General features: G+C 41.6%; 2 protein-coding genes across 3 annotated transcripts in view; one reads left to right on the top strand and one right to left on the bottom strand.

Annotated features, from left to right (window-relative positions):
* Positions 1 to 5013: 5013 nt before the first annotated feature.
* Positions 5014 to 5461, bottom strand: LOC132541227 (iron-sulfur clusters transporter ABCB7, mitochondrial-like). The gene has a single exon (XM_060200987.1). It carries the CDS (start codon positions 5454 to 5456, stop codon positions 5058 to 5060), a length of 399 nt encoding a protein of 132 aa, XP_060056970.1. The 5' UTR covers positions 5457 to 5461; the 3' UTR covers positions 5014 to 5057.
* A 13133-nt stretch (positions 5462 to 18594) lies between these two features.
* The window catches only part of MAN1A2 (mannosidase alpha class 1A member 2), a 154337-nt gene continuing 147762 nt past the window's right edge, over positions 18595 to 25169 (top strand). For both annotated transcript variants that reach the window (XR_009552576.1, XM_007525496.3), the window contains exon 1: positions 18595 to 18908. Coding sequence is in view for 1 of the 2 variants with exons in the window: in XM_007525496.3 (XP_007525558.1) it covers positions 18607 to 18908 (302 nt within the window). In the remaining variant the exon portion in view is untranslated. The remainder of the gene's footprint in view (positions 18909 to 25169) is intronic.

Raw genomic sequence — 25169 nt, 5'->3', positions numbered from 1 at the left:
AAGACCACTCTTCCTCAAGTGGCAGGGTAGGATGGCCCAACCTCCCTTTGGAGAGTGGGGCAGTCCCTGCCATCTGCATAAAACTTTCTAAAAGAATAGAACTCAAGGTTTCTCCAGGATTGTTTTATGGTCCTGAGTCTCAACATAAACCAAGGAGCAGCTATTACTGGATCACAGTTTATCAAGTCACATAAGACGCTATCAAAACAAGACTTAGTATGATTTGTGGAACCACTTGTCCCAGAGGGAAACATAGCTCTCCTAAAGTCAGTTGACCCTGGACAGCTAATACTTTGTATCCACCTGTGCTCTTGAGCTGCATGCTCATTGAGTCTATATATTCCCAGGAAGTGAGAGTAGTTATTCTTGGTGATGCAGATGAGGACATTAAGGCAGGGAGAACTCAAGTAAAAGACCCATGCTCATATAGCAAGGTGTGTGTGTGTGTGTGTGTGTGTGTGTGTGTGTTTAAATTTTTATTTACTTATTGATGAGAATGAAAAAGAAAGGAAAGGAACTAGAGTACCCCTCTGGTACACTCTATGCCAGGGATCTAATTCAGGACTTCATGTTTAATAGTCCAACACTTCATCCACTGAGCCACCTCTCTGGCTGCCAGAAACAGTGTTTAACCCAGGGCAGCATGACCTTTCTATCTGTGCTTTTACTCACTGTCCTGTACCCTCTCCTTTCAACTCTTGAAAATATGCAGAACTGCCAAAAGGCTATTAAATTATCTCTGTAAATTATGGAAAATAAGCCATAGTTCCATTATCTGGTAGCTTATAAATAAAACCATTTATAGATAATATGGTGAATAAGTTAACAACCCACCCACTGCCACCTCTGGTGCTGTTGACTCATTGCCTTTCTAGCTTCACCAAACAATTAGATGTTAGAAAGACTGTTACTTTAAGTGGAGCAAAAGCACATGGCTCATACTTTGGCTCCATAGAAGCATAGTCATGGCATGTAGCTGGGTTTTTTTGTTTGTTTGCTTGTTTTCCCCAAGTCTGAGTTCTATCTTCTCCTCAGAGAGCTACTACAGAAATACTGCCTAACATGGGTAGTGGCTTCCAGCAAAACACCTTAGGGATCATGAGACTACATCCTGCTCTGGGAGATTCTAATTTTAAGTCTCAGGGAAGGAGCATGGCTTTCAGATTCAAACAAACAAAATTCCATGGGTGATCATAATGCACAATAAGAATGGAGAACCATTGGAATTGGTCAACCAAATGGGGTCATTTAATCTGTGTGGTTAACAGAGACACCTTCTTCTTCTAGCATTTGCCCTTCTTCCGTAGCCAGTCAACAGCGTCAGGTTGAGCTTGATGTAAAGTTTCGAGACCTCCTTTGAATCTGGAGAGGTGGCAGTCGTTGACTATGTGGGTCATAGTCTGTCTGTAGCCGCAGGGGCAGTTCGGGTCGTCTCTGGCTCCCCAGCGATGGAACATAGCGGCGCACCGGCCATGGCCTGTTCGATAGCGATTGAGGAGGGCCCAATCATAACGTGCCAGGTCAAAGCCGGGTTGACGCTTGCAGGGGTCTGTGATGAGGTGTTTGTTCTTTACCTCAGCTGACTGCCAACTCTGTTTCCAAGAGTCTGGAACAGAGAAGTTCAGTGTAGGCATAGGGGACCAGATTGGGTGACAAGACGTCAAGCGTTGGAAAGGGTGGGTGAAGATATCCGTGTATATTGGCAGGTAGACGTGGGAAATGAACTTAGATGATGCTGCATCCCGACGAATATCTGGCGGGGTGATGTTGCTAAGAACTGGCAGCCATGGGACCGGGGTGGAACGGATGGTTCCAGAAATTATCCTCATGGAGGAATATAATTTGGAATTGACCAAGTGGACATGGGGGCTACGGAACCATACTGGGGCACAGAGACACCTTAAGAATGTCCAACACCAATGATAGGTTGGAGGAATTAATGAAATAATGTTTTCGTGTTGTCTTGGGATTCAAATGTTCCCAACCTATTTTTGTTATTTCATAGGAAATAATCATGGTTCCTAACTTTTGCTGTGCAATACTTTTGTCAAGAGACTTGTTGTTTTAAAAAATTAATTAGTTTATGAATGGGAGAGAGACCAGAGCAATGCTCAGCTCTGGCTTATGGTGATGCTGGGAACTGAAACTGGAACCTCAGATTCTCAGTCACGAAAGTCTTTTCCTTAATTATATTATGTTGTGTCCTCAGCTTGACCCAAATTTTTTTTTTTATGACCTGAGCCTGTATCCTTTGCCCATAATTATTACTCAGCTCTGTGCTCTTGACCCATCTTACCTCCAGGCTTTATTCAGAGTGCTTTCTGGTACATGCTTATATATGATTATGTGTTTATACATATATGCACATATATGAATGCATGCATGCATTTTTTTCTGTATTTATGCAAAAGTTAGTTTGACTGGTCTTCTTGATGTTGGTGGTGACTCTCCAGCTCTGCTTTTATCTGTATAAGGAATTTCTGCTTTTCCTGTTATATTATTCTAATGAACTTAATGCCCAGAAGATGCAGTGACTATCATTTCCCTCATTGTTTACAGGAATCACTGGGAGAGAGTTAAAGCAGGGGAGAGGTTCCATTTTGATATAGAGACTTTGGTATAAAATGGCAAGATAGATATTTGAGGAAATTTCCTCCCAATTTAGATAAATAGCATAGTCAGTATCTTGTAAGGACACTGGTAAATTTGCTGGAAAAATGAAAAGTAATGTTAAAACCCTGACTAGCTGTCTCATTATTATAATGGCAGATAATGTGAAAATGGTACAATTAATGTTTTCCCTGTTTGATGCTGATTTTATTAAACTCTTGATACATCTTTCCATGTACTGTGTAGACATTGTGAGCAGTAGCACCTACTCTGTCTTTTTTTTTTTTTTTGCCTCCAAGGTTATCATTGGGGCTCAGTGCCTGCACTACAAATTCACTGCTCCTGGAGGCTATTTTTTTCCCTTTTGTTGCCCTTGTTGTTTATCGTTGTTGTGGTTATTATTACTGTTAGTGCTATCATTGTTGTTGGATAGGATAGGACAGAGAGAAATGGAGAGAGGAGGGGAAGACAGATAGGGGGAGAGAAAGAGATGCCTGCAGACCTGCTTTACCACCTGTGAAGCAACTCCCCTGCAGGTGGGGAGCCAGGAGCTCAAACATCATTCATTATGCTGGTCCTTGCACTTTTTGCCACGTGCGCTTAATCTGCTGCGCTACCACCCAGCCCCCCTTCTTTCTAGGTATATCTACATATATACAAATATTTCCAGGAAGTATGAGATTTGAAGGAAAAATTTCCACTGACACATAAACACCCTTCAATTTTAATACATAATAGGCTCAAATGGAAATATAAAGAGCTACTATTCTGGGCAGGGGTAAATAGCATAGTGGTTATGCAAAGAGACTCTCATGCCTGAGGCTCCAAAATCTCAGGTTCAATCCCCTGCACCACCATAAGCCAGAGCTGAGCAGTGCTCTGATAAAAAAAAAAAAAAGAATAAATAAAATTAAAGAGTTACCATTTTATTGGTATGACCTCAATTTTTATGTTGAACAAGTTGTTATAATTTTGATGAAAAAAAAAGTGCTGTATCAGAGAAGCTAGATGCATCCACTTTTTCTGCTTGCAACTTCATGATTGTTCATGGTTTTAGCATTCCTCTATGAAGAGAGAGTTGTCTACCCAGCACAGCACAAGGATAGTGAACTTTGGCTTCAGGTTAGGTGATAAAACAGCTAGATCTAAAGGGGAAGAGCTCACTGCACTGTTTTGTTTGCACTGCTCCTGAATGCAAAGAACAGCAATTAAAGAAGCAATCTGGTCTGAAGTGTAATGATAGGATAATGGCTCCTAATAAATAATGGACTGCAGGAGTAAAATTTAATGCAGCACCAGCTCTCAAGTAAATGTTAACTTTAACAATAATCAAACCAAGGCCAGATAATTTTTTTTTCTTCTTACAACTCAACTTTGGTCTCTAAAGACTGACATTTTACCTGATTCTTTTCCTACGCCCTAGCAGATTTCCTTTAAGGTTCCCAGAAGTTTTCATGGCTGTACAACTTTGTTCTGAATCACAGGCTCCACTTTTCCTCAGTTCTTTAGGCTGCTAGCTGGAAATTGCACAGCTTGTTTGGAACTCTAAAACTAAATTTCATTGGCACATTAGGATGACTTAAATTAAAATTAAGACCCTACAATTCATAATTGGAAATCTGTAAGTCCTCTAGACCTTTTTTCACGCTTGAAGCTACCAATAAATAAAGTGCCTTGGACATAACAACTCCCTATTTTTAAACATTTATAAGGGACTTCAACTTGATTGTATAATATACATACTTTTGCTGCTCTCCACACCCAAGTCACACAATGCTCCGCCCCAACCCCAGTCAAAGACTGAAGATCATTTAATCTTTGTAAACTCAGACATTGTTTCATTGCTTGTTAATTTTGGTCATTGCTGGGGCTTTGCCATCTTTTTCAGATAGAGAACATCATAAATAGAGATAAAGAAAGAGAGAGAGAGAGATAACACTGCACTGAAGCATCCCCCACTGCTGTGGGTGCTGGGTTTGAATTTGGGTTGTGCGCATGGCAAAGCAAGAACACTTGGTGGGTAAGCTATCTTGACAGTCCTGTCTAAGGCGATTAATAAAAATCAGGAAAGCACAAGAGCTATATTCTATGCAACTTATAATTCTTTTTTTTAATTATAGCAAATTTATAGGATAGAAGGTTAATAAAAAAAATAATCCACCGATCCCAACCTAATCAGCATACGTCACTTCAGACTGTGTCCAGAGACGTCAGGCATGGAATGTCAACCATTTGCCCTCATTACTCCGGTGAGACCTTTCCTTTCATAATATTCTCTAATTCCATTCCAGGTGGTTCACTTCCTAACAGTCTCAAAACCTAGATGTAGACCAGGTCCCGTGAGATAGAGCACATGTTCCCATGTATCCATAAATTAGGGCAAAATATATACCTTTGCACCACCTAAAGATCCCAGGGAAATGGCAACTCTTGCACGCAGATCTGGCCTATCTTTGGGCCATACATAAGAAAGCATTGCTTTTTATGATTTTCTGAGTATCAACATTTTTTAACCCTTCCTTCGAGTCTGTGTGCTGTCCTCCTCCTGCATGCCCATGCCAACACATCCTTTTTTCTATCAGTGGCCATGCCTGGATAGCCCTTGCCACATCTAACAACTGTCTTGAATTGTCTTTTCTTAGTGTCTGCCATGTGGTATGTTGCAATGCCCCTGGGATCTGGGATTTCCGAGCGGTTCCCGAGTCCCAGAACAGACGCGATGTCCATTGCGGATGTGACCTACAGACAGAAACTAGAGGCCGGACCCCAAGCGCGGCATGTTGGCGTTTTTTGAAAGCAGCCGCCGCCGCAGCCCACCGCCAGGTACACATTGCAAGCCGCGCCATCTTGAGCGAGGGAAAAAAACGCAACTTATAATTCTATGTAAGACTTCATAGATCCAACAAATTGGTCCTATTTGTTCCTCATATCATCTATGTGCTAAGGAAAGTCATGACTACTTTGTTGCTTTAGTAGTTAGGTATATAGTTGTGTTTGAAAGTTCATTCTGAATGAAAAAATTATGAAGATGTGCAGTATGTAGTAGGAATAACCTACAAGAATAAGTATTCCATCTTCAGGGGAAATAATCATTTCGAATACACATGCATTTTCTGGCTTTGTAAAAGTGGGATTTCCCTCAGAGATTATTAAAACCAGTTGTTGGTCTTAAAGATTCTTGGCACCAATCGTATTAATGTAAAATAGAATATAGTTTGGTAGAGGCTAGGTGGTGGCACACCTGGTTGAGAGTACACATTACAATGTATAAGGACCTGGGTTTAAGCGCTTGGTCCCCACTTGCAGACGCGAGACTTCACAAGTGGTGAAGCAGTGCTGGAGTTCTCTCTCTTTCTTTAGCCTTTTCTGTCACCTCCTCCCTGCTCAATTTTTCTCTATCCAATAAATAGTAAATCAATAAAATTAGAAAACAGAATACAGTTAGGCAAACCACTTTAAATTTAATCTGCATACTCCATGCATGATGAATATATTATAGTTCCCTTTTTTCCCCCTACTGTGTGTGTGTATGTGTGATATCCCTGATAGTTACTGGTTGACTTTTTTAGACAGAAAAAGACATGAGAGACACAGAGAAAAATACCACATCATTGAAGCTTTCTTCAGTGTGTTGAGTCCGGTCATATCCATGACAAAGTAAATGCACTATCCAAGTGCTATAGCTTGCCAGACTTTCCTGCTTTTTTTTTTTTTTTTAAATATATTTAATGGGAGAGAACTAGAGTGTTGCTCTATCATGTGAAATGTCAAGGAGCCTGGGGCTTCAAACATCCAAGTCCTGCTGCATTCTAGGACTGAGTCACCTACCTGTCAACTTAAGCTGGGTTTTTTGTTTTGCTTTGCTTGTTATTTTAATGTTTTAAATAAATATATTTTTGAATATTTTTATTTATTCATTACTGGATACAGTCAGAGAGACACTGTAAGGGAAAGGGGAAATAGAGAGGAAGAGAGACAGAGACATCTGCAGCCCTCCTTCACCACTCATGAAGCTTTCCCCCTGCAGGTGGGGAACAGGAGCTTGAACCTGGGTCCTTGTGCACTGTAATGTGGGTACTTAACCAGGTTTGTCACTGCCTGGCTCCCAGCTACTTACATTTTTAATCAATTTATTTAACTGTCAAAACTGAGTTGGTTAGGGGAGGGAGTTTATTAGTGTAATCAGAAACAAAGGAATAACTATACTTACCCTCAATTACTTTAAAGTTCCCCTATTCTTTTTCCAGGGTAGGAATATGGATGCTATGCTTGACCACATTCCTGCTATTTACTGAGTAAGCAACTATACTGTACAAATGGCTCTCAGAATGCTCGCTCTTTTCCCCCCAGCAAGATGGTAGTTTAGGGGCTAGGTGGTGGCACACCTGGCTGAACACACATAGCACATTGCTCAAGGACCCAGTTCGAGCCCCCAGTCTCCACCTGCAGGGGAAAAGCTTCTCAATAGGTGAAATAATGTTCTATGCCCCCTCCCCTCTTGATTTCTGGCTGTCTCTATCCAAAAATAAATAAAGATAATAACAAAAAAATTAAAAATTACAAAGACGGTAGTTTAGATCAGTAGTTTTTCTCAGCTAGGTAGGTGGTCTCCCTTGCTCTGTGTAGTCTGACCACCCTGTTGTCCATGCTCTATATTATAGGCAGAGTGTGATTTCTAAGAGCACATCGGGTCTAATCACTCCTCTGCTTAAAACCCTTGAAATGATTTCCTACTGCTCTCATAATAAAACTCAAGCTCCTTAATGTGACTTCCTTGGAAGTCCTTCATGATTCAGTTTCACTTAGCTCCATTTTTCGCCAGCTTCATCTAGCTGTGTCTGACTGTTGAAATCTCCCACTCAGATGATGGGCTTGTTTATTTCTCTTTGCATATCTGGTGCTTTTGCTTTTTGTAATTGAAAGGCATATTAGTAGGCACATTTACCTTTGTGTTAGTAACTATCTTCATTTTCTTTTAGTGCATTTGGTTTAAATTACTTTGATACTATTAATGTTTCATATATTTTCTCTTTTACATTTTTTTTGATAATTAATCTTTGAAAAGTTCCTTTATGTTGAATCTTCCTGTGGTCTAGCTTTGTGTGTCTGTTGCTAGTATTATATATCTGAGTATTTTTAAACCAATCTGATAAACTATAATTTAATAAGTAATTTAAATCTGCCTAGTGACTGTGCTTACTGATATATTTGAACCAATCCTACTACTCTCATTTGCGTGTGTTTTGCTGACCATATCTTTCTTTTCTTTCTTTTTTTTTTTGTCTTCCATTGAGTGATCATGATTTGTTTTGTGCTCTCTCACACTTAGCTACTCTTTGGTTTCTGTAAGCTTAAAAGTTCTAGGTCAGAATTTTATTACTATAAAATAACTTAAGAAGAAAAAAAAAGATTTGGGGCCATGCAGTGGCACACATTACAGTGCACAAGGACACAAGTTCAAGCCCTTGGTCCCCACCTGCAGGGCAAAAGCTTCACGAGTGGTGAAACAGGACTGTAGGTGTGTGTCTGTCTCTTTCTCTACTTCCTTCTCCTCTCAATTTCTCTCTGTCTCTATCCAATAATAAATAAATAAAAGATTAGGGGCTGGGCACACCTGATTAAGAGCTCATAGTACTAAGTGTGAGGATATATGAAAGGAACAAAGTTCGAGCCCCTGTCCCCCCTGCAAAGGGGACACTCCATGTAAGGCAAGTCTGTAGGTGTCTATCTCTTCCCTTCTCTATCTACCGTCCACTCTCAATTTCTATCTGTCCCATCGAATGAAGAAAAACAAAAGGCCACCAGAAGTGCTAGATTCGTAGTGCAGGCACCAAACCCCAGGGATAACTCTGGAGGACAAATAAATAAATAAATGGTTGGAAAAAAATCTTTAAAAAAATTACTCCTAGGGATTTGGATGTTAGCACAGGTGGTTAAGCGGACTTGGTGCAAAGCCCAAGAACCAGAGTAAGGATCCCCGTTAGAGCCCCCTGCAGGGGAGTCGCTTCACAGGCGGTGAAGCAAGTCTGCAGGAGTCTGTCTTTCTCTCCCCCTCTCTGTCTTCCCCTCCTCTCTCCATTTCTCTCTGTCCTATCCAACAACGACGACAACAATAAAACAACAGAGGCAACAAAAAGGAATAAATAAATATTTTTAAAAAAATAACTCCTATCTCAAAATACATGGGACTCAATATTAAGGAGGAGGAGGAGATTTATTTGTTTATGAGAAAGAGAGAATGTCTCACCAGAGTGAGAACTGGCATACATGATGCTGGGGATTGATTTTGGGACCTCATGCTTGAGAGTTCAAGGCTTTATCCATTGCACCACCTCACCAACTCCTTGGTAGCAATGTAAACTATCTTATAATGTATTCTGACATAGTAATTATTTCTATTTGACTCCCAAACTTGGTGAGAGCCTTAGATGTGAATTTTTTTTCTTTCCTGTTATTTATTTATTTGTTTTCACCTCCAGGGTTATCGCTGGGACTCAGTTCTTGCACTATGAATCCACTGCTCCTGGCAGCCGTACCCCCCCCCCATTTTGTTGTTGTTGTTATTGTTGTCTTTATTGTATTGTTGTTGTTGGACAGTACTGAGAAAAAAATTAGAAAGGAAAGGAAGACAGAGAGGGGGAAGAAAGAAGGACACCTGCAGACCTGCTTCAGGACTTGTGAAGCGACCCCCCACCCCGCAGGTGGGGAGCCAAGAGCTGGAACTGGGGTCCTAGAGACTGTCCTTACGCTTCGCACCATGTGCGCTTAATCCAATGCATTACCGCCTGGTCCCCCTTCCTGTTATTATTATTTTTTTAATAAGGAAGAAATTGGTTTGAGTTCTTTTTTTTAAATAGCTTTTTATTTTATTGGATGAGAGAAATTGAGAGGGGAAAGGGAGATAGTAAGGGAGAGGGAAAGATAAGACACTTGCTTCACAGCTCAAGAGGCTTTTTCCTCTGCAAATGGGGACTTGGGGATTTGAATGTGGGTCCTTATGCATGGCAACATGTGTGTTCACCAGTTTCACCACTGTCTGACTCCTTCCATTCTTTTTGTTTTTTACATTTCCCCCCCAAAACCAGTTTATTGGAGGAAACGATGGTTTACAGCATAGTCAGTGATCCATGAATATAGTTTGTTATCATCCTGGGTTAGATGTCCCACACCAGTGCTACCACCAACTCAAGTCTCTCTTGATCATCATGTCGTGCGTATCTGACGTCTCCCCCACCCCCACTCCAACCCAGAGTCCTTTGGGTTACTGCAGTACACCCTGCACAGTCCAAGTTTTGACCTGTGTTTTCATTTTCTGACCTTGACTCTTAAGTAACATCTACCATGAGTTTTTTCCTGGACTAGTATGTTTTTTCTCTGAACTTATTTTTCTTATTGGGGAAAGTATATTCTTTAGTAGTTTATCTTTTTCTTTCTTTTCTTTTCTCTCTCTCTCTCTTTTTTTTACTTTTTACCTTGAAAGCTTAGTTTTTTTTTTTTTTTTTTTTTACTTTTTACCTTAAAAGCTTAGTTTTTACTGCAAAATATATACCTGAAAGCAGAAGTACACTAGAGTTTGCAGTGAGTACCTCCCTAACACTTCCTCTCCACTATTCCAAACTTTGGGTCCATGATTGCTCAACAATTTGTTTGGCTTTGTATGTTAACTCTCTTTTCAATCACCAGGTTCCAGATGCCATCAGGATGCCGGCCAGGCTTCCCTGGACTGAAGACCTCACCAATGTGTCCTGGAGCTCAGCTTCCCCAGAGACACACCCTACTAGGGAAAGAGAGAGGCAGACTGGGAGCATGGACCGACCAGTCAACGCCCATGTTCAGCGGGGAAGCAATTACAGAAGCCAGACCTTTTACCTTCTGCAACCCTCAATGACCCTGGGTCCATGCTCCCACAGGGATAGAGAATGGGAAAGCTATCAGGGGAGGGAGTAGGATATGGAGATTGGGTGGTGGGAATTGTGTGGAGTTGTACCCCTCCTACCCTATGGTTTTGTTAATTAATCCTTTCTTAAATAAAAAAAAATTTTTAAAAAAGCTTAGTTTTTTTTTTTTTTTTTTAATGGTTGAGATTATCTTTGTCTTGCCTGTCTCTTAGTTGACAGCTTATGTGGAAATCAAATTTTGGGTTGATAATGTTCCATTTAATTCAAGATATTTTGTATTCAAGATATTTTGTCCTTTTGCTTCTGTTATTGCTTTTGTCCATAGTTTTTTCTTTTTCTCTCTCTTTTTTTTTTTTTTTGGTACATACTCAATATTTCCCCTTTGGTAACTTGAGATTTCATCTTTAGTGGCCTGTAGTTTTACTACAAATGCCAAAAGTGTTAGCTTATTTTTTACTTATCTTTCTCGGCATACATGATGTTCCGGCCAATGTTCGGATTAAAACACCCTGGGTCAAAAAAAAAAAAAAAGAAAGAAAGAGAGAGAGAGAGAGAGAGAAAGGAAAACAGAAAGAAAAAGCCTTGAGTTATTAAAAATAATAATAAATACTCTCCAACTTTCCCTTAAGTTTTTAATTTTTCTTTCTGGAACCCTTACCAGGCCCCTATTATATTGGTGCCATTTAATTGAGCCCCATGAACCTTCACTTTTCATCCATATCTATTTTTTTCTCTATAGTTTTGTTGAGGGAATTAATGCACAAGATTGTTATTGTCATAGGGGTACAGTACCACATCTCCCCAGGATGGGTGTCAGTAAACTTAACAACAAAACTGTAATCCTCCTCCACCACAGGGTCCCGAGTCCCTGATAACCCTTAAACGACCCCACACCTCAGCCTTCTCCTTCTTTCCACATCTTCTAATTCTTTTATTTTTCTGTTATGTTCTGAGTAAATTCTCCAGTAGATTCCTTTATTTTTCTCCTCAATGTTGACAAGCTATAGAGTTACCTCATCTATTAGGACTTTAATTTCAAAGACTTTTTTTCTCTCTCAAGATTTCTGTTAGTTCCTTTTCATACTTTTATACTTACCTGCTCTTTATTCAGCCTTCTTTTTCCTTTTTTTTTTTTCTGTCCTTTTCAAATATGTGCCAGGACTTACTTTATCTCTTTAAGAATACACAGCTATTAAGAGAATAACTTTGGGGGCCGGGTGGTGGCAGCACCTATTTGAGTGCACATATCACAGTGCTCAAGGACCCAGGTTCGAGTCCCCAGTCCCCACCTGCAGGGGGAAAGCTTCACAAGAGGTGAAGCAGGTCTGCAGGTGTCTCTGTTTCTCTCTCCCTATCTCCCCTACCCTCTCAATTTCTGGCTGTATCTATCCAATAAATAAAGATGATAAAAATAATTTAAAAAAAGAGTGAATAACTTTGTTACTTCCTTAGAGTTCATGTATCTAGAATAAAGTTATATTCTGAGTGATCATCTTGTTGTCCATATTATTAGTTTTAGTATCCATATGTGGCTGGAAGCTGAGATATTTTTATTTACTTTGTTCTTCTTTTAGCCTTTTTCTCTTTGAGAGAGGGAAGATAGGGAGATAGAAAAGAGAGACACCTGTAGTACTGCTTCACTGCTTATGAAGCTTCCCCCCTTAAGGTGGGGATTTGGGCCCTGAACCTGAGTCCTTGCACATTATAATGTGCGCACTCAACCACAGGTGCACCCAACCACAGGTGCACCACTGCTTGACCTCTATTTCATAGTTACACTGGAGACAACACAGAACCAGTCACTGAGCCAGCTGAGTGACTTGGTCCCTGAATCCACGCTATAATCTGTCCTCTTCCCTAGGCCTTGAATTAGTAGTGGTTTATTTTCAGCCTCTTTTTACATGCAGCTGATTTCAAGGACTAGGCCTGGCTCCTGTCCTTTGTCTTGTTGGGAGCAATTTTAGTTCCTGTCACCTTATAGGAAACAAAAATCTTAACTTTCAAACCAGACCCAGAGGGGCCCTGTGGCTTCAGACGCACTAAGTCTGAGTGCTTTCTGTTTTAACTCCCCTTCTAATCTATGAAAAAGCTTGCTTTGTTTTAGAGCCTGCTTTGGTTTCTCCCTTATACATTTTAGCTATGTGTGTGGAGTGAAGGAAGTAGAGCAAAGCACCTACTAGAACAGAAATCTTTCTTTGTTGACCACTCTAGTTTTGAAACTCACCACCTATTCACTAAATCTACATTTTAGACATAATAGAGGATAAACGATTGCATGCTTTTCTTTATATCCTCACCACAATTCTTGAATGTGGATGAAATAAGACATACGCAAGTGGGGAAATCTGAAGTGTCTGCTTTATTTAAACAAGTTAACAGAGAATAAATGTCTAGTTCTGTAACCCTAGAAATTAATACACTCCGGACTCTCAACCATCACAGAATTTAGCCTGAGAACAGTTCACCAAAGGGAAAGACTGGGTCTCCAGAGAAGGCATGTTTATTCATGATCATTGTCTGTGCTCATGTGGGATAGAAAAGAAACAAGAGAACAGGTCATCGGTAATTGCAATCATTTATTAAAAGCTAATCCAGAGAAGAACTGAGTTGATGAATTTGATGAAGGCAGAAATTGAACTAGGGAGTGGTGCACGTGGTTGAGTACACGTTACAATGTGCAAGGACCTAGGTTCGAGCCCCCCGGTCCACACCTGCAGGGGGAATGCTTTGCAAGTGGTGAAGCACTGTTACAGGTGTCTCTGTTTCTCCCTTTCTATCACTCCTTTCCCTCTCGATTTCTGGCTGTCTCTATCCAATAAATAAAATAAAGATAAAAAAAAAGAAGTGTTGTTCTTAAAAAAGAAGAAGGAAAAGAAGACAGAAGTTGTATTACATTAGAACACTTCCCCCACCATCCACCTCATTCCACTCCACTGCAAGCACCTCTGTGACAGAAGCAAAGGGTATGTGTGTGTGTGTGTGTGGGGGTGGGGTGGGGTGAGGGAGTGGAAGGTTGTTTCTCTAACACATTAGGCTCCTTTTCCTTCCTCCAGGCTCTTTCACAGATCCTTCCCACCCCTTTGACTTATTAATACATGCAGACATTTTGAACTTTTGCTTACCTCTTGATCGTTAAGGGGGAGAAATTCAAAGAAGAAAGCAGGAGTGGAAAGAGAACGGCTAAAGTTTGGTTATTTCCCTACATATTTGGAAGTTATGTCTGGTAATTTCTCCTCTAATATCTTCCTTGGATACTTGGAAAACCAGCTGAAAATAAGAGCGGGTTATATAAATAAATCAAAAGCACTTTTGCATACTAGCTATATATTTTTCCCTTAGCATATGAATCCAAGTTCTACTTTAAACAGAACTTAATGGATGGTATGGCATTTGTTTGTGCATAATGGGTGTTAAAACTGCATTGATAATAGAAAAGTTAACATATGATGGAACAAGGACAAGTAACTTTTACATTTCAAAATATAAATGGCTCACAGGAGCCAGAAATATGTAGAGGTAAGTTTTGCTTTGTTAAGAATTAATAAGATGGGGGTTTAGCATCTGTAGTATCACAATAGACTTTCATGTCAAAGCACCAAAAGTCCCAGGTTCAATTCTCAGCCACCACTATATGCCAGAGCTGAATTGTACTCTGGTTTAAAACAATAATAACAATAATTCTAATATCCTGAAATATTTATATGTATTTTTAAGAGGAAAGTCCCCACTTTATTTGCCAGTTTGAAATATTTTCTTTTCTCTTCTTTTTTTTTTTTGTCTTTAGGGTTATTGCTGGGGCTCACTACCAGTACTACAAATTTACTGCTCCTGGAAGCCATTTTTTCCCCATTTTATTGGATAAGACAGCAAGAAATTGAGAGGGATGGGGAGATAGAGAAGGGGAAAGAAAGACAGACACTTGCAGACCTGTTTCACCGCTTGTGAAGCAACACCACTTTAGGTGGGGAGCCAGGGGCTTGAATCAGGATCATTGCACAGGTCCTTGTGCTTCATACTATGTGTGCTTGACCCAGTGCACCATACATAGTCCAACCCCCAACTTTGGAATATTTTTTATACCTTTGATCAAAAGATAACTACTCTTAGAAAATTAAATATTTTGATTGGCATGTAATCCTTCCCTGTTGCACATCTACATATAGATTTCACACACTTTGTTTTCTGTTCTTTGGACTCAGATTTGTGTGTCCACCTTGGTACAACTGAGCTCACCTATTGAAATCAGACATAAATTTTCTTAAGTACCAATTTCTTAAAAAAAATTATTTAATTATAAAAGTAACACAGAGAAAACACACGGGCATAATCTTGTGTAATACTAACATGTTAAAATAATTATAATCTCCAAATATTCTTTTAACCTTTTATATACTTATTTTATATACTCGAAATGAGAATTTATGAATAAATCTGCAATTTGTTTAAAACCCCACCAACAATACTACTTTTTTAAAACACATGTTTGGGCTGGTGAAATAATGCAGCTGTACAGTGTGCTGCTTTGCCATGTGTGTAATCCGTCCCCCACTACGTTGAAAGAAACTTCAGTGATTTGGTGGTCTCTTTTATTCTCTCTCTGCCTTCTCTGTCTTTATCAAAACAAGAAAAAGAACAAACCAAAGCAAAACCCAAAGTTATCTGATGCAATCTGGGAGGTGGTGCAGTAGATGAGGTATTGCACTCTCAGGTCTTGAATTCCTAAGTTCATTCCTGGGCATTGAATATACTGCAGTGATGCTCCTTGCCCTGACCTCCCTCGCCTCATAAATAAATACAATCTGGGGGATGAGTGGTAGTACAGCAGGTGAAGTGCACATGGCGTGAAGCACAAGGTCCCACAGAAGGATCCAGGTTCAAGCCCCCAGCTCCCCACCTGCGGTGAAGCAGGTCTGCAGGTGTCTATCTTTTCTCTCCCCGTTTTCCCCATCTCTCTCGATTTCTGTCTGTCCTATCCAATAGCAACAGCAATGGCAACAATAACAACAAGGGCAACAAAACGGGAAAGATGGACTCCAGGAGCAGTGGATACATAGTGCACTCAGCGAGCCGCAGTGATAGCCCTGGCGGCAAAATAAATAAATATAATCTTTGAAAAAAGTTAACTGAGAGGTACCTAGTCTTTAGTAGAGAATATACTCACACCCTTAAGCGCACATGCCTATATAAATTTTTTTTGTTGTTGATGTATGATCATAGAAAAATACCTGATGGCATCTGCCTACTTGCCTTCTTTGGACATCTTCAAAAACTCCTAGTTTAAACTTCGATATATATTTTTTGAAACATGCATTTTGCAAAATGGGTTGGAAAGAGAAGGCACACACCTAACCCTTTTCCAGGGTTATGAGGCTGAGCCTGCTCAAGTTACACTTGTTAACTAGATTATGATATGTTTCGAATGCTTGATATCTCTTGTGCTTAAATACTTGGTGTCAACCAAGGTAATATTTACTTTTCAGGACTTATGTAACTTGCTATTTTCATCCAAGGGTCAGTATTTATTTCTCCAGATGTCTTCATGGAAAATAATGACCGCAATAGTAGGAAGCCAATGTTTCTTTTCCTTTGGCTTAGAGAGGAGGCTCAGCATTAGAAACTTACTCCCAAGAGCTGAGCAGTGCTCTGGTAAAGAAAAAAAAAAAAGACAGAAAGTAGAAACTTACTCCTAAAATTGGCACATTTAACGAAGTTACATTAGGAAGGCACACAATCATCCAACACAAATCCCACTTTGTACTGGGCACAATTTGCTGCTAGTATGACTGGGCAAGCTTTTAAGAGGTGGCCTTTAACATTTTCGTGTCTTTGGTGAAGAAGGGTAAATAACAATGCTTTCTTTTGTTATATGGTAGGTTGTTAGATATGCTGGGCTTCTGGAAACAGTACTGGAATGTACGTTGAATTGTGCCAATGAACATGAGCAACTTTTTTGCTTAGTTTTTAACCTGAAACTGGCTTCTGCTCCCCTGTGCTATTTAAGGGCCTCTTTTTCATGTCACACTCGAGATGATTCAATGCCTAAGACACAATTTGATAGCAAACTGGAAAGATCTTTTATTACTTTTTTTTTTTTTTGGTGGACGGGTACGGAGTGAGGGGTGTTTAATCATAAGATGGTTGTTCCCAATACTGTAGATAAATGAATCAACTTGGACTGTTTTTAAGTTAAGATGTAAACAAAATTGCATTCTTTAGAGATTATGGGCAGACTGGTGGTAAGGGGTGTGAAGGTGAGGGGGAGAGAAAAGAATCTTCTAGAAGTTGAAAGACAAGAAACCTCACAGACGGGGCAGTCACTGTTTTATCATTATTTTAATACTGAGCCTGGCTACTGAGGACGGAGCCTCAGGTGCCTACCAATGTACCTTGGGTCATCAGCAAACGTTTGAGCGCCTGTCATTGTGCCTTAGGGGCCCCCAGGTTCTAACTGCAGGTGAGACTTGCACTGAGCACATGGCACAGTCCCGGGCACACCTTCACTCCAGTAACACTACCTCGCAGAACCCTAGCTCGACCCCTCTCGCCCCGCCACTGGGTCCAGCCCGCGAGCGGGTGGTGGCAGCGCGCCTGGCTGGGGGAGCAGCCCAGCGCCAGTGGGTGACCTCCTCCTCGCGCGCACAGCCAGACCGCCGCGGCGTGGCGCTTCCGGCGGGCGCGGGCCCTGCAGCGGCGCGAGGACAGAGCGCGGGCCGGGCCGGGCCGGGCCGGGCGGGGCGGGGGAGGGGCGGCGGCGGCGGCGGGGCCGGGAGCGTGCGCGCGCACCTCTCCCTCCGCCGCTGGGGGACGCCCACTCGCTAGTCGCGGCCGGCAGCCCGACCCGCGCCCAGCCGCCCCCTCTCGCCGCGGGTGCCTCCCTGGTGTGTGCCCAACGGGTGTCGCCTCCCGGCTGCTCGGCGCTCCCCGGGCTGAGGGATCGGGGAACGAGGCCCGGGCCGCAGCGGCGCACGGCGTGGACGCGCTGCCTCGCCCGCCGCCGCCGCCGCCAGAGCGACCGGAGGCCCCCAACGCGGCCGGCGGCCGGAGACCCGGAGGAAGGCGACGGAGCGGATCCTGGCCCGGGGCTCTGGAAGCCAGTCCCGCTCTGGGCAGCTCCTCACGCCGCGGCGGCTCGGGGACGCGGCCACCTCGCTCGGCTTGCAGGCGCCGGCGTGGACTCCGACCGGCCGCCGCGGAGAAGAGGAGGCGGCGGAGGAGGAGCCGGGCGGGGGCGGCCGCCGCGCCTCCCCTCCCCCCCGCGCACGCCCGGGCCGCCCAGTGGTCGACGGAGGAGGAAGTTCCGCTCGCTGACACGGCGGTGCGCTAGCAACAGCGGCGGCGGCGGCCGGGAGGGCGCAGCTACCGGGGACGCGGATGCCCTTCGCTCCGGCCGTCGGGTGGGCTGCGAGCGAGCTTCCGCCGGTGCCCGCGGCCCGAGGCCGCGTCGGGAGGTGCCGGCGGCCGACCTCCCCCTGCTGCTTCCCGGGGCGCGGCGGCGGGGACTTATCGTCCAGGCGGGGGACCTCCGCGCCCGTCCCGGACTCCCGAGGAGACGCTGGTCTCCGCACCCGCAAGGTTAAGGGATCGTAGAACCGCGGCGCCCCACGCGGCTCCGGGGACCTGCCGCGCCACTCGTCGGATGTCGCCGGGCTCCCGGTCCGGGGAGCATCTCGCCGTGGCGCGGGGATGGGAGCACCCGCCCGGCCTCCGTCGTGCGGTGTCGAGGGCCCCTTCCAGCCTCAGGAATGAAGAGGACGCTGGGGATCGGCCGAGGAGGCGCTGACAGCCCAATGGCAAAGAAAATCCCACAGGACAGAAACTCCTGATCGCTCTGGGGCGACACACGTCTCTGAATGTGACTGGACCGAGCGAGAAAGAGGTGCCCTTTCAAAGCACAACAGTCCTTCAAGAGAAGAACTGAGGTTTCTTTCTTTCTTTCTTTCTTTCTTTCTTTCTTTCTTTCTTTCTTTCTTTCTTTCTTTCTTTCCCCCCTTCTCTCATTCTCATTTTTGCCAAGATCTCGAAGACCGTTCCATGTATTATTGTGCATTCGTCCTAAGATGAGAACTTGATGGACGTTTTTTGCCCTAGAGCCTAAACGATGACTACCCCAGCTCTGCTGCCCCTGTCTGGACGTCGGATCCCCCCTCTGAGCCTGGGGCCGCCCGCCTTCCCCCACCACAGAGCTACCTTGAGACTTTCCGAGAAGTTTATCCTCCTCCTCATCCTAAGTGCCTTCATCACCCTGTGTTTTGGGGCATTCTTCTTCCTTCCAGACTCTTCCAAACACAAACGCTTTGATCTGGGTCTGGAGGACGTGTTAATTCCTCATGTAGATGCCAGCAAAGGGGCTAAACACCCTGGAGTCTTATGGATCCATGGACCCGATGAACACAGACACAGGTTGGTGTGTGTGGGCTGTTGTGGCGTTTGCATTTGACAGAACAAGGTAGAGTTTATTGCATCCAGTCTGTAAATCTGGCGGGATCGGGTGGGGGCAGCGAAATTCAATATTGATGTTTCAGAACTGGTTGAATGGAACCGTGAACTGCCATGGCTCCTCCAGTCCCATCTTAGAAGTCCAGCTGTTCCGTTTCTACAGGAGAAGCGATCTGTGCTGAGATATGTTGGGTCTGATGCGAGCAACTGGAAATGGAGGCATGAACGGAACCCAAGGAAAATAAGAGGCATGTGCTGCGCCTTGATATCCTAGGACAGGGTTGCATTCCAGTCCTAGTGCCTCCTTGTGAAATGGGCTCATTGAATCCTGACAGCTCTTAGGGGTTCTCTGCCCAGACACTCGTTTCTGGTGGGTCCAAAACACATAGTCTGAATCTCGGCTTTTTGGAAAGACAGAGGCAGACCTGTCATTCCCTAACGTGAAAATTTTCCGTTTTAAAAAAAAACATTTTTAGGGGACGTGTTTTGGTGTGTGTGTGTGTGTGTTCAGTTAAGTTAAAGAAATTAGTATGTGGGTAATTTCACAAGATTTTTTTCCCCCTTTAATCTGATTTTGCTAGGGCAGGGGAGATAGTGCACAAACAGCTCAGGGAACTTGCATTTCAGAGGCTCCAGACTCCATCCCTGTCATTAGCAATAGCCCGAGCTGAATGGTTCTCTGGTCAGAAGAAGAAGGAAAAACAAACAAACAAACAAACAAAAAGATTTTGCTCCGTTTTCTTCCTCTTTATTAATGTGACAGATGTGCTGTATCAAGTGACTACCAGAACTTGGTCACTTAAGGTTCACATTCTTTCACATCCCCAAAGCTAAGGTGGGACTCTTAGGAGAGTCTAGTCAAATTAGAATAAATGAGAATTCTAGTTGGAATTCATTTAAATAACTTATGTAATTTACATCAGGAGTAGGGGGAAGGAAATAATTTTCATAAACACTTTTGCCCTCTTTTTTCACTTTCCTTGAAATAATTTCTGAGTTTGTGAAAAAAAATTATACTTGAATTCTGTTTTCAACTGACATTAATTTTAACCTGTTATCAAGCAAAATGCTTTTTGATAAGCTTAGATTCTGATGTGAACCTAAGATAAAACTTGAGGAAATACACTGTTGTAATGAAACTTATTACTTCTATTTTCCTCATTTTCTCAGTACAGTACAGGTTTCCCCATGTATCTATGCAGAATGTTCCTGTTTGGTGTGGTCTGCTAGGTTGATTTTTTTTTTTTTTTTTTTTGGGGGGGGTCTGGGAATGCTTAGAAATTTTTCCATGCAAGCTATAGCATTTTCCATGTAAAGCAAGCAATAATATTCCCAGTCCCAAGAAATAACCTGCCAAACAGGAAAATTCTATTTTTGGATAATGGGGAAAGTTTGTAATCTACTATTTGCTTGCTGTTTCTTTGATTTTTTTTTTTTGGCTGAATCTCTTATAGTTATTTCTAAAATTGTTTCATGCCATCCTCCTGTAAATACCTCAACTTTGGAGGTCTTACCACTATGTTCAGTTTCTGTATTCATTTGCATTTGCTTCTCTAGTTTTGCCCTTTGCTCTTTGTAACTCTGAGAAGTCTCATGTGATCTGTGAAACATGTTGCTGAAAAATTAACACTAAAAACATTTTTCTCGAAAGTCTTATTTTCCCTCATGTTATTATAAGTTGTCATAAGTATTTAAAAAAACACTAGTTTCAAAACTCTTGGCAACCACACAAACATTATTTAGTTCTGTTAGTGCGAGCTGTTGTATACCAAAGTTTCCATTTAAGTGTAACCTGAAAATTAAAATGTTTATGCATATATGTAAATGCATATGTAACATGATAACACTCTAGTTTTAAAATTTTTACATAAAAATTCTCAGTTCAAGGAAGGTAAAGTATAAAATTTGAATGAAAGTACGGGAAATACTTTTTTATTTACATGTTTAAAAGTCTAAATTGGTAAGGAAGAATTTTTAAGTTTATCTAGTTAGTGACTACATATGCTTGTGTATTATTCTCCAAACTGTTAGATTCCTAAGTTTGGAGAGACATTGGTTGCTGAATTCTGATAGTAAACAATAGTGAATAAGCCAAGTTCTGAGCTTTGAATAGCAAGTGTTTGAATAAAAAGTGATGTATATGAAAATTTATTCAAATCTGTTTGATTCCTGAATTTCTAGAAAATAAAAATTTAAATAGTAAGAGTTGAGGTATGGAGCGATTTCTGTGCCTGTTTTTGTGGTTACGTCTGTTTATATTTTACTTAGTGTGTTATCTGTTGTCACTTACCATGTCTGAAAACAGTATACAGTGAGTCTAGTTTGAGCAATGAATATTTCAAACTAGAGAATATTTAAATAAACAAATGTAAAGCCCAAAATAATGTATAAATACATTAAAAATACTTCAAAGAGATGCTATTCTTAACAGTATTAGTTATGCCATTGGGATGTGGGTCAAAAATTTTAATTTGGAAAATAAAATTGATAATTTATATTAATTTTGTTCTGTGGAGATGGGTGCAGGATAGATGAGGAACCTTATGGGAAAGTAATGGAATATAATTGGTTATTCACAGTATTTTTAGATAACTGTTGAATTGGTTTTTCTGTTGCTGTCAGGGCTTCTCTAGGACTTTGCAACTATGTAATTCCATTGTTCCCATTGGATTTTCTCTTTCTTTCTCCTCTGTTTTCTACATACAGGTTTTATTTTTCTTTTCTTCTTTTTTTCTTTTTTTCATCTATAGAGGATGAGAGACAGGTAATAAACCAAGCACCACTTCACCTCAGGAAGCTTCCTTCCCCTTTGCCTTGTGCTCCTATAGTATTCTGTGGCTTATATCTGGATGATCAAACCTGAAAGTGTGCTGCTTATATCAAATCTGTTTGGTTCAACTAGGTCATGTTCCCTTAATTTTCTTTTTTAATGAGTTGATTTAAGGTTTGTGGTGGTGCACTCGCTTGAGCACACATGCAAGGCCCTTGGTTCAACCCCCTGTCCCCACCTGCAGGGTGGAAGCTTAATGTGGTGAAGCAGTGCTGTGGTGTCTCTCTCCCTCCCTCTCTGTCTTTCTCCATTTCAGTTTCTCCCTGTCTCTATACAATAAATGAATAAATAAAAAAATGAATTAAGTCTGATACTTAGATGCTTAAAGTCTCTAGTCAGACCACATGGATTCCTATCTAATCCTGTCACTAAGTAAATGTTTGGCATTGAGTATAATTTTGAACTCTGTGCCTAAGTTGCTTTCTTTGTATGACTGTGGTATCTTTAACCGATTGTAATATTGTACATGCAAAGTACCCATATATGTAGTAGTACTAGCATTTAGTAAATTCATGATAAACAGTCACTATTATTATTTTCAAAATTAAAGTTTGAACTGGGTATTTTAATTCAAATCTGATCACCTTTAAATACTATACACGATTCCAAAAAAGTTGGGTGCAGATCAATATTTTAAAAGTACACAGGACCTTGTTCAGAGGAACATTTTATTTTTTGTTTTATTATTTTATAGGAATATTTTATTAGTGTAATATAGTGATGTAATGTAGATTTACAGAATTGTAAGATAATAGCGGTATAATTCCATACAGTTACCATCATCAGAGCTCTGTGTCCCAGTTCCTCCATTGGAAACTGCAATAGTTCTCCCAAGGTCACTGATATGAGCTGGTTCTACAATTATCTACCTTTATGTATATGTATATATATATATTTTTTTCCTTGTTTTTTCAGTGGTTCTGCCTTCACTCCCTTCCTAGTTCACCCCTACACTTATTACTACTTCCAAGTGTCTCTTTCCTTTTTTTTTCTTTCTCTCTCAGATAAGCAAAATTGTGCCTGGCTTCCAGAGGAACATTTAAAAAAATTTTTTTTTAAATATTTATTTATTTGTTTTCCCTTTTGTTGCCCTTGTTTTTTTTTTTTTTTTATTGTTGTAGTTATTGTTGTTAATGATGTCATCGTTGTTAGATAGGACAGAGAAGTCTACGGCCATACCACCCTGAACACGCCCGATCTCGTCTGATAGGACAGAGAAATGGAGAGAGAGGGGAAGACGTGGGTGGGGGGAGAAAGGTAGACACCTGCAGACCTGCTTCACCACCTGTGAAGCGACTCCCCTGCAGGTGGGGAGCCAGGATTTCAACCGGGATCCTTATGCAGGTCCTTGCACTTGGTGCCACATGTGCTTAACCCACTGCATTACCGCCTGACACCCCAGAGGAACATTTTATAATCAAACTAGCTAGTGTGTCAGTGACAGCTTTTCTGGAATAGCCCATCTAAGTGAAGCAGTGAACATTACATAAATTTGTTTCTTAGGTGTGGTGAATGTTAAGAAATGCTACTCAGTACTATCAGAGAATTTAATAGCATGATTTTTACTGTGGAGAAGCAGGAACTAAGGAATTAAGTAGTGGCTCAGAAACTTGGAACCAATAGGACACAGCTAAGTGAAGTAGTGATATCTGGGGAAAAGTGCTCAATCACTGGCAGGATATATATGTGTGTGTGTGTGTGAGAGAGAGAGAGAGGGGGGGGAAGAGAGAGAGAGAGGTGGGGGGAGGAGAGCACACTCTAAAATAAAAAAAGTTTGGCATCATTGAGGATCTGTGGGAATGGAATGATCACTGTGGTTGGTGTAATGGTTAGTGATGATCACTGTGGTTGGTGTAATGGTTAGTGATGAGGGGTTAGGTGAAAAGACCAGAAAAGTCAAATTTGAGTTAATTGCCAGCATTCATATGTGAGGGATTTCACATAAAAGTCTGGGCTATTTAAATTCTTTGGAAGAAATTGGAGAGTGTGCTGCTTTGCCTTGCATGTGACCTAGATTTTAACCCGTTGTCCACTGAAGGTTTGATGCTGTGGTTGATTTCTTTCCCTCTACCTGTCTCTGTCTTTATCTCAAAATATATTCTTTTCAAAATTAGAGACCATGGTAACATTTGATTCTATATTTATAAGATACATTTCTTTCTTTTTTTTAAAAAATAATTATTCCCTTTTGTTGCCCTTATTTTTTTATTGTTGTAGTTGTTGTTGTTATTGATGTCATTGATGTTGGAAAGGACAGAGAGAAATAGAGAGAGGAGGGGAAGACAGAGAGGGGGAGAGAAAGAGAGACACCTGCAGACCTGCTTCAATGCTTGTGAAGCGACTCCCCTGCAGGTGGGGAGCCAGGGGCTCAAACTGGGATCCTTACCAGTCCTTGCGCTTTGCGCCACCTGCGCTTAACCTGCTGCACTACTGCCCGACTCCTATTACATTTATTTCCTTGTGAGAGAAAGAGGGAGAGAATCCAACAGATGGCTCAGCTCTGACCTCTGCATAGTCTAAGGGCCCCGTACGTTTAGGTCCAAAGCTGAGCCACCCCTTCCTTCCCTGATGCTCAAGTCTGTATTTTCAGATGTCAGCACTTAGCTGGATTTGGGCTTGTGCTCTTCATTTCATGCCACTCAATCAAATTACCAGATAAGTAAGTTGAATGAATCAGTATTTGACCTGGTTGCTATTGAGTGTGAAATTCCTAGGCAAGATCCTGACAAGTTTGTAGTTAAGTATTTTGATGTTTGTTCTAAATACTATGGGAAGTCATTGGAGGCTTTTCCTAATATAAAGAATGACACAGTCATTTCAAGTTAAAAAAAATAAGTTTACGTTTTGGTTTCAATGCAAAGAGTAGTTTGGAAGGCATCAGGAGGACATTCAGTGAATTATGAGACAGGATGATGTAGTTTACAGGGGACATTGCTTCAGACCATAGTGGATAATGGAAGCGAGATCACTGTGAAAAATGCTTGTTTGTAGGCCTATCAAATTAAGTTTTACAGAAATTGTTGATTTATTTATTTATTTAAAAGATTTTATTTATTTATTGAAGAGAAAGATAGGTGGAGAGAGAGAAAGAACCAGACATCACTCTGGTACATGTGCTGCCGGGGCTTGAACTCAGGACCTCATGCTTGAGAGTCAAGCGCTTTATCTACTGCGCCACCTCCCGAACCACAGAAATTGTTGATTTGTTAGCTATGGAGATTAATATATAAGGAGGAGGGAGTCCAGGATAGCTTTCCGTTTCTGGGTGACCTGGTTATGTATAACTAAGAAATTTACTAATGCTTTGTTTTATATAATTGATGTTACTTGAATTTAAGAGAAAACATTTTCATGAGAAAACCAGTTTGTTCTCGTCTGATAACTCAGGATTTTGA

The sequence above is a fragment of the Erinaceus europaeus genome, chromosome 11, assembly GCF_950295315.1.
Source record: "Erinaceus europaeus chromosome 11, mEriEur2.1, whole genome shotgun sequence".
NCBI classification, from domain to species: Eukaryota; Metazoa; Chordata; class Mammalia; order Eulipotyphla; family Erinaceidae; genus Erinaceus; species Erinaceus europaeus.
This window is presented reverse-complemented; position numbering and strand designations above follow the sequence as displayed.

Coding starts and splice junctions, on each gene's coding strand:
- LOC132541227 (XM_060200987.1), bottom strand. CDS start 5,456: ATGGCGCGGCTTGCAATGTGTACCTGGCGGTGGGCTGCGGCGGCGGCT.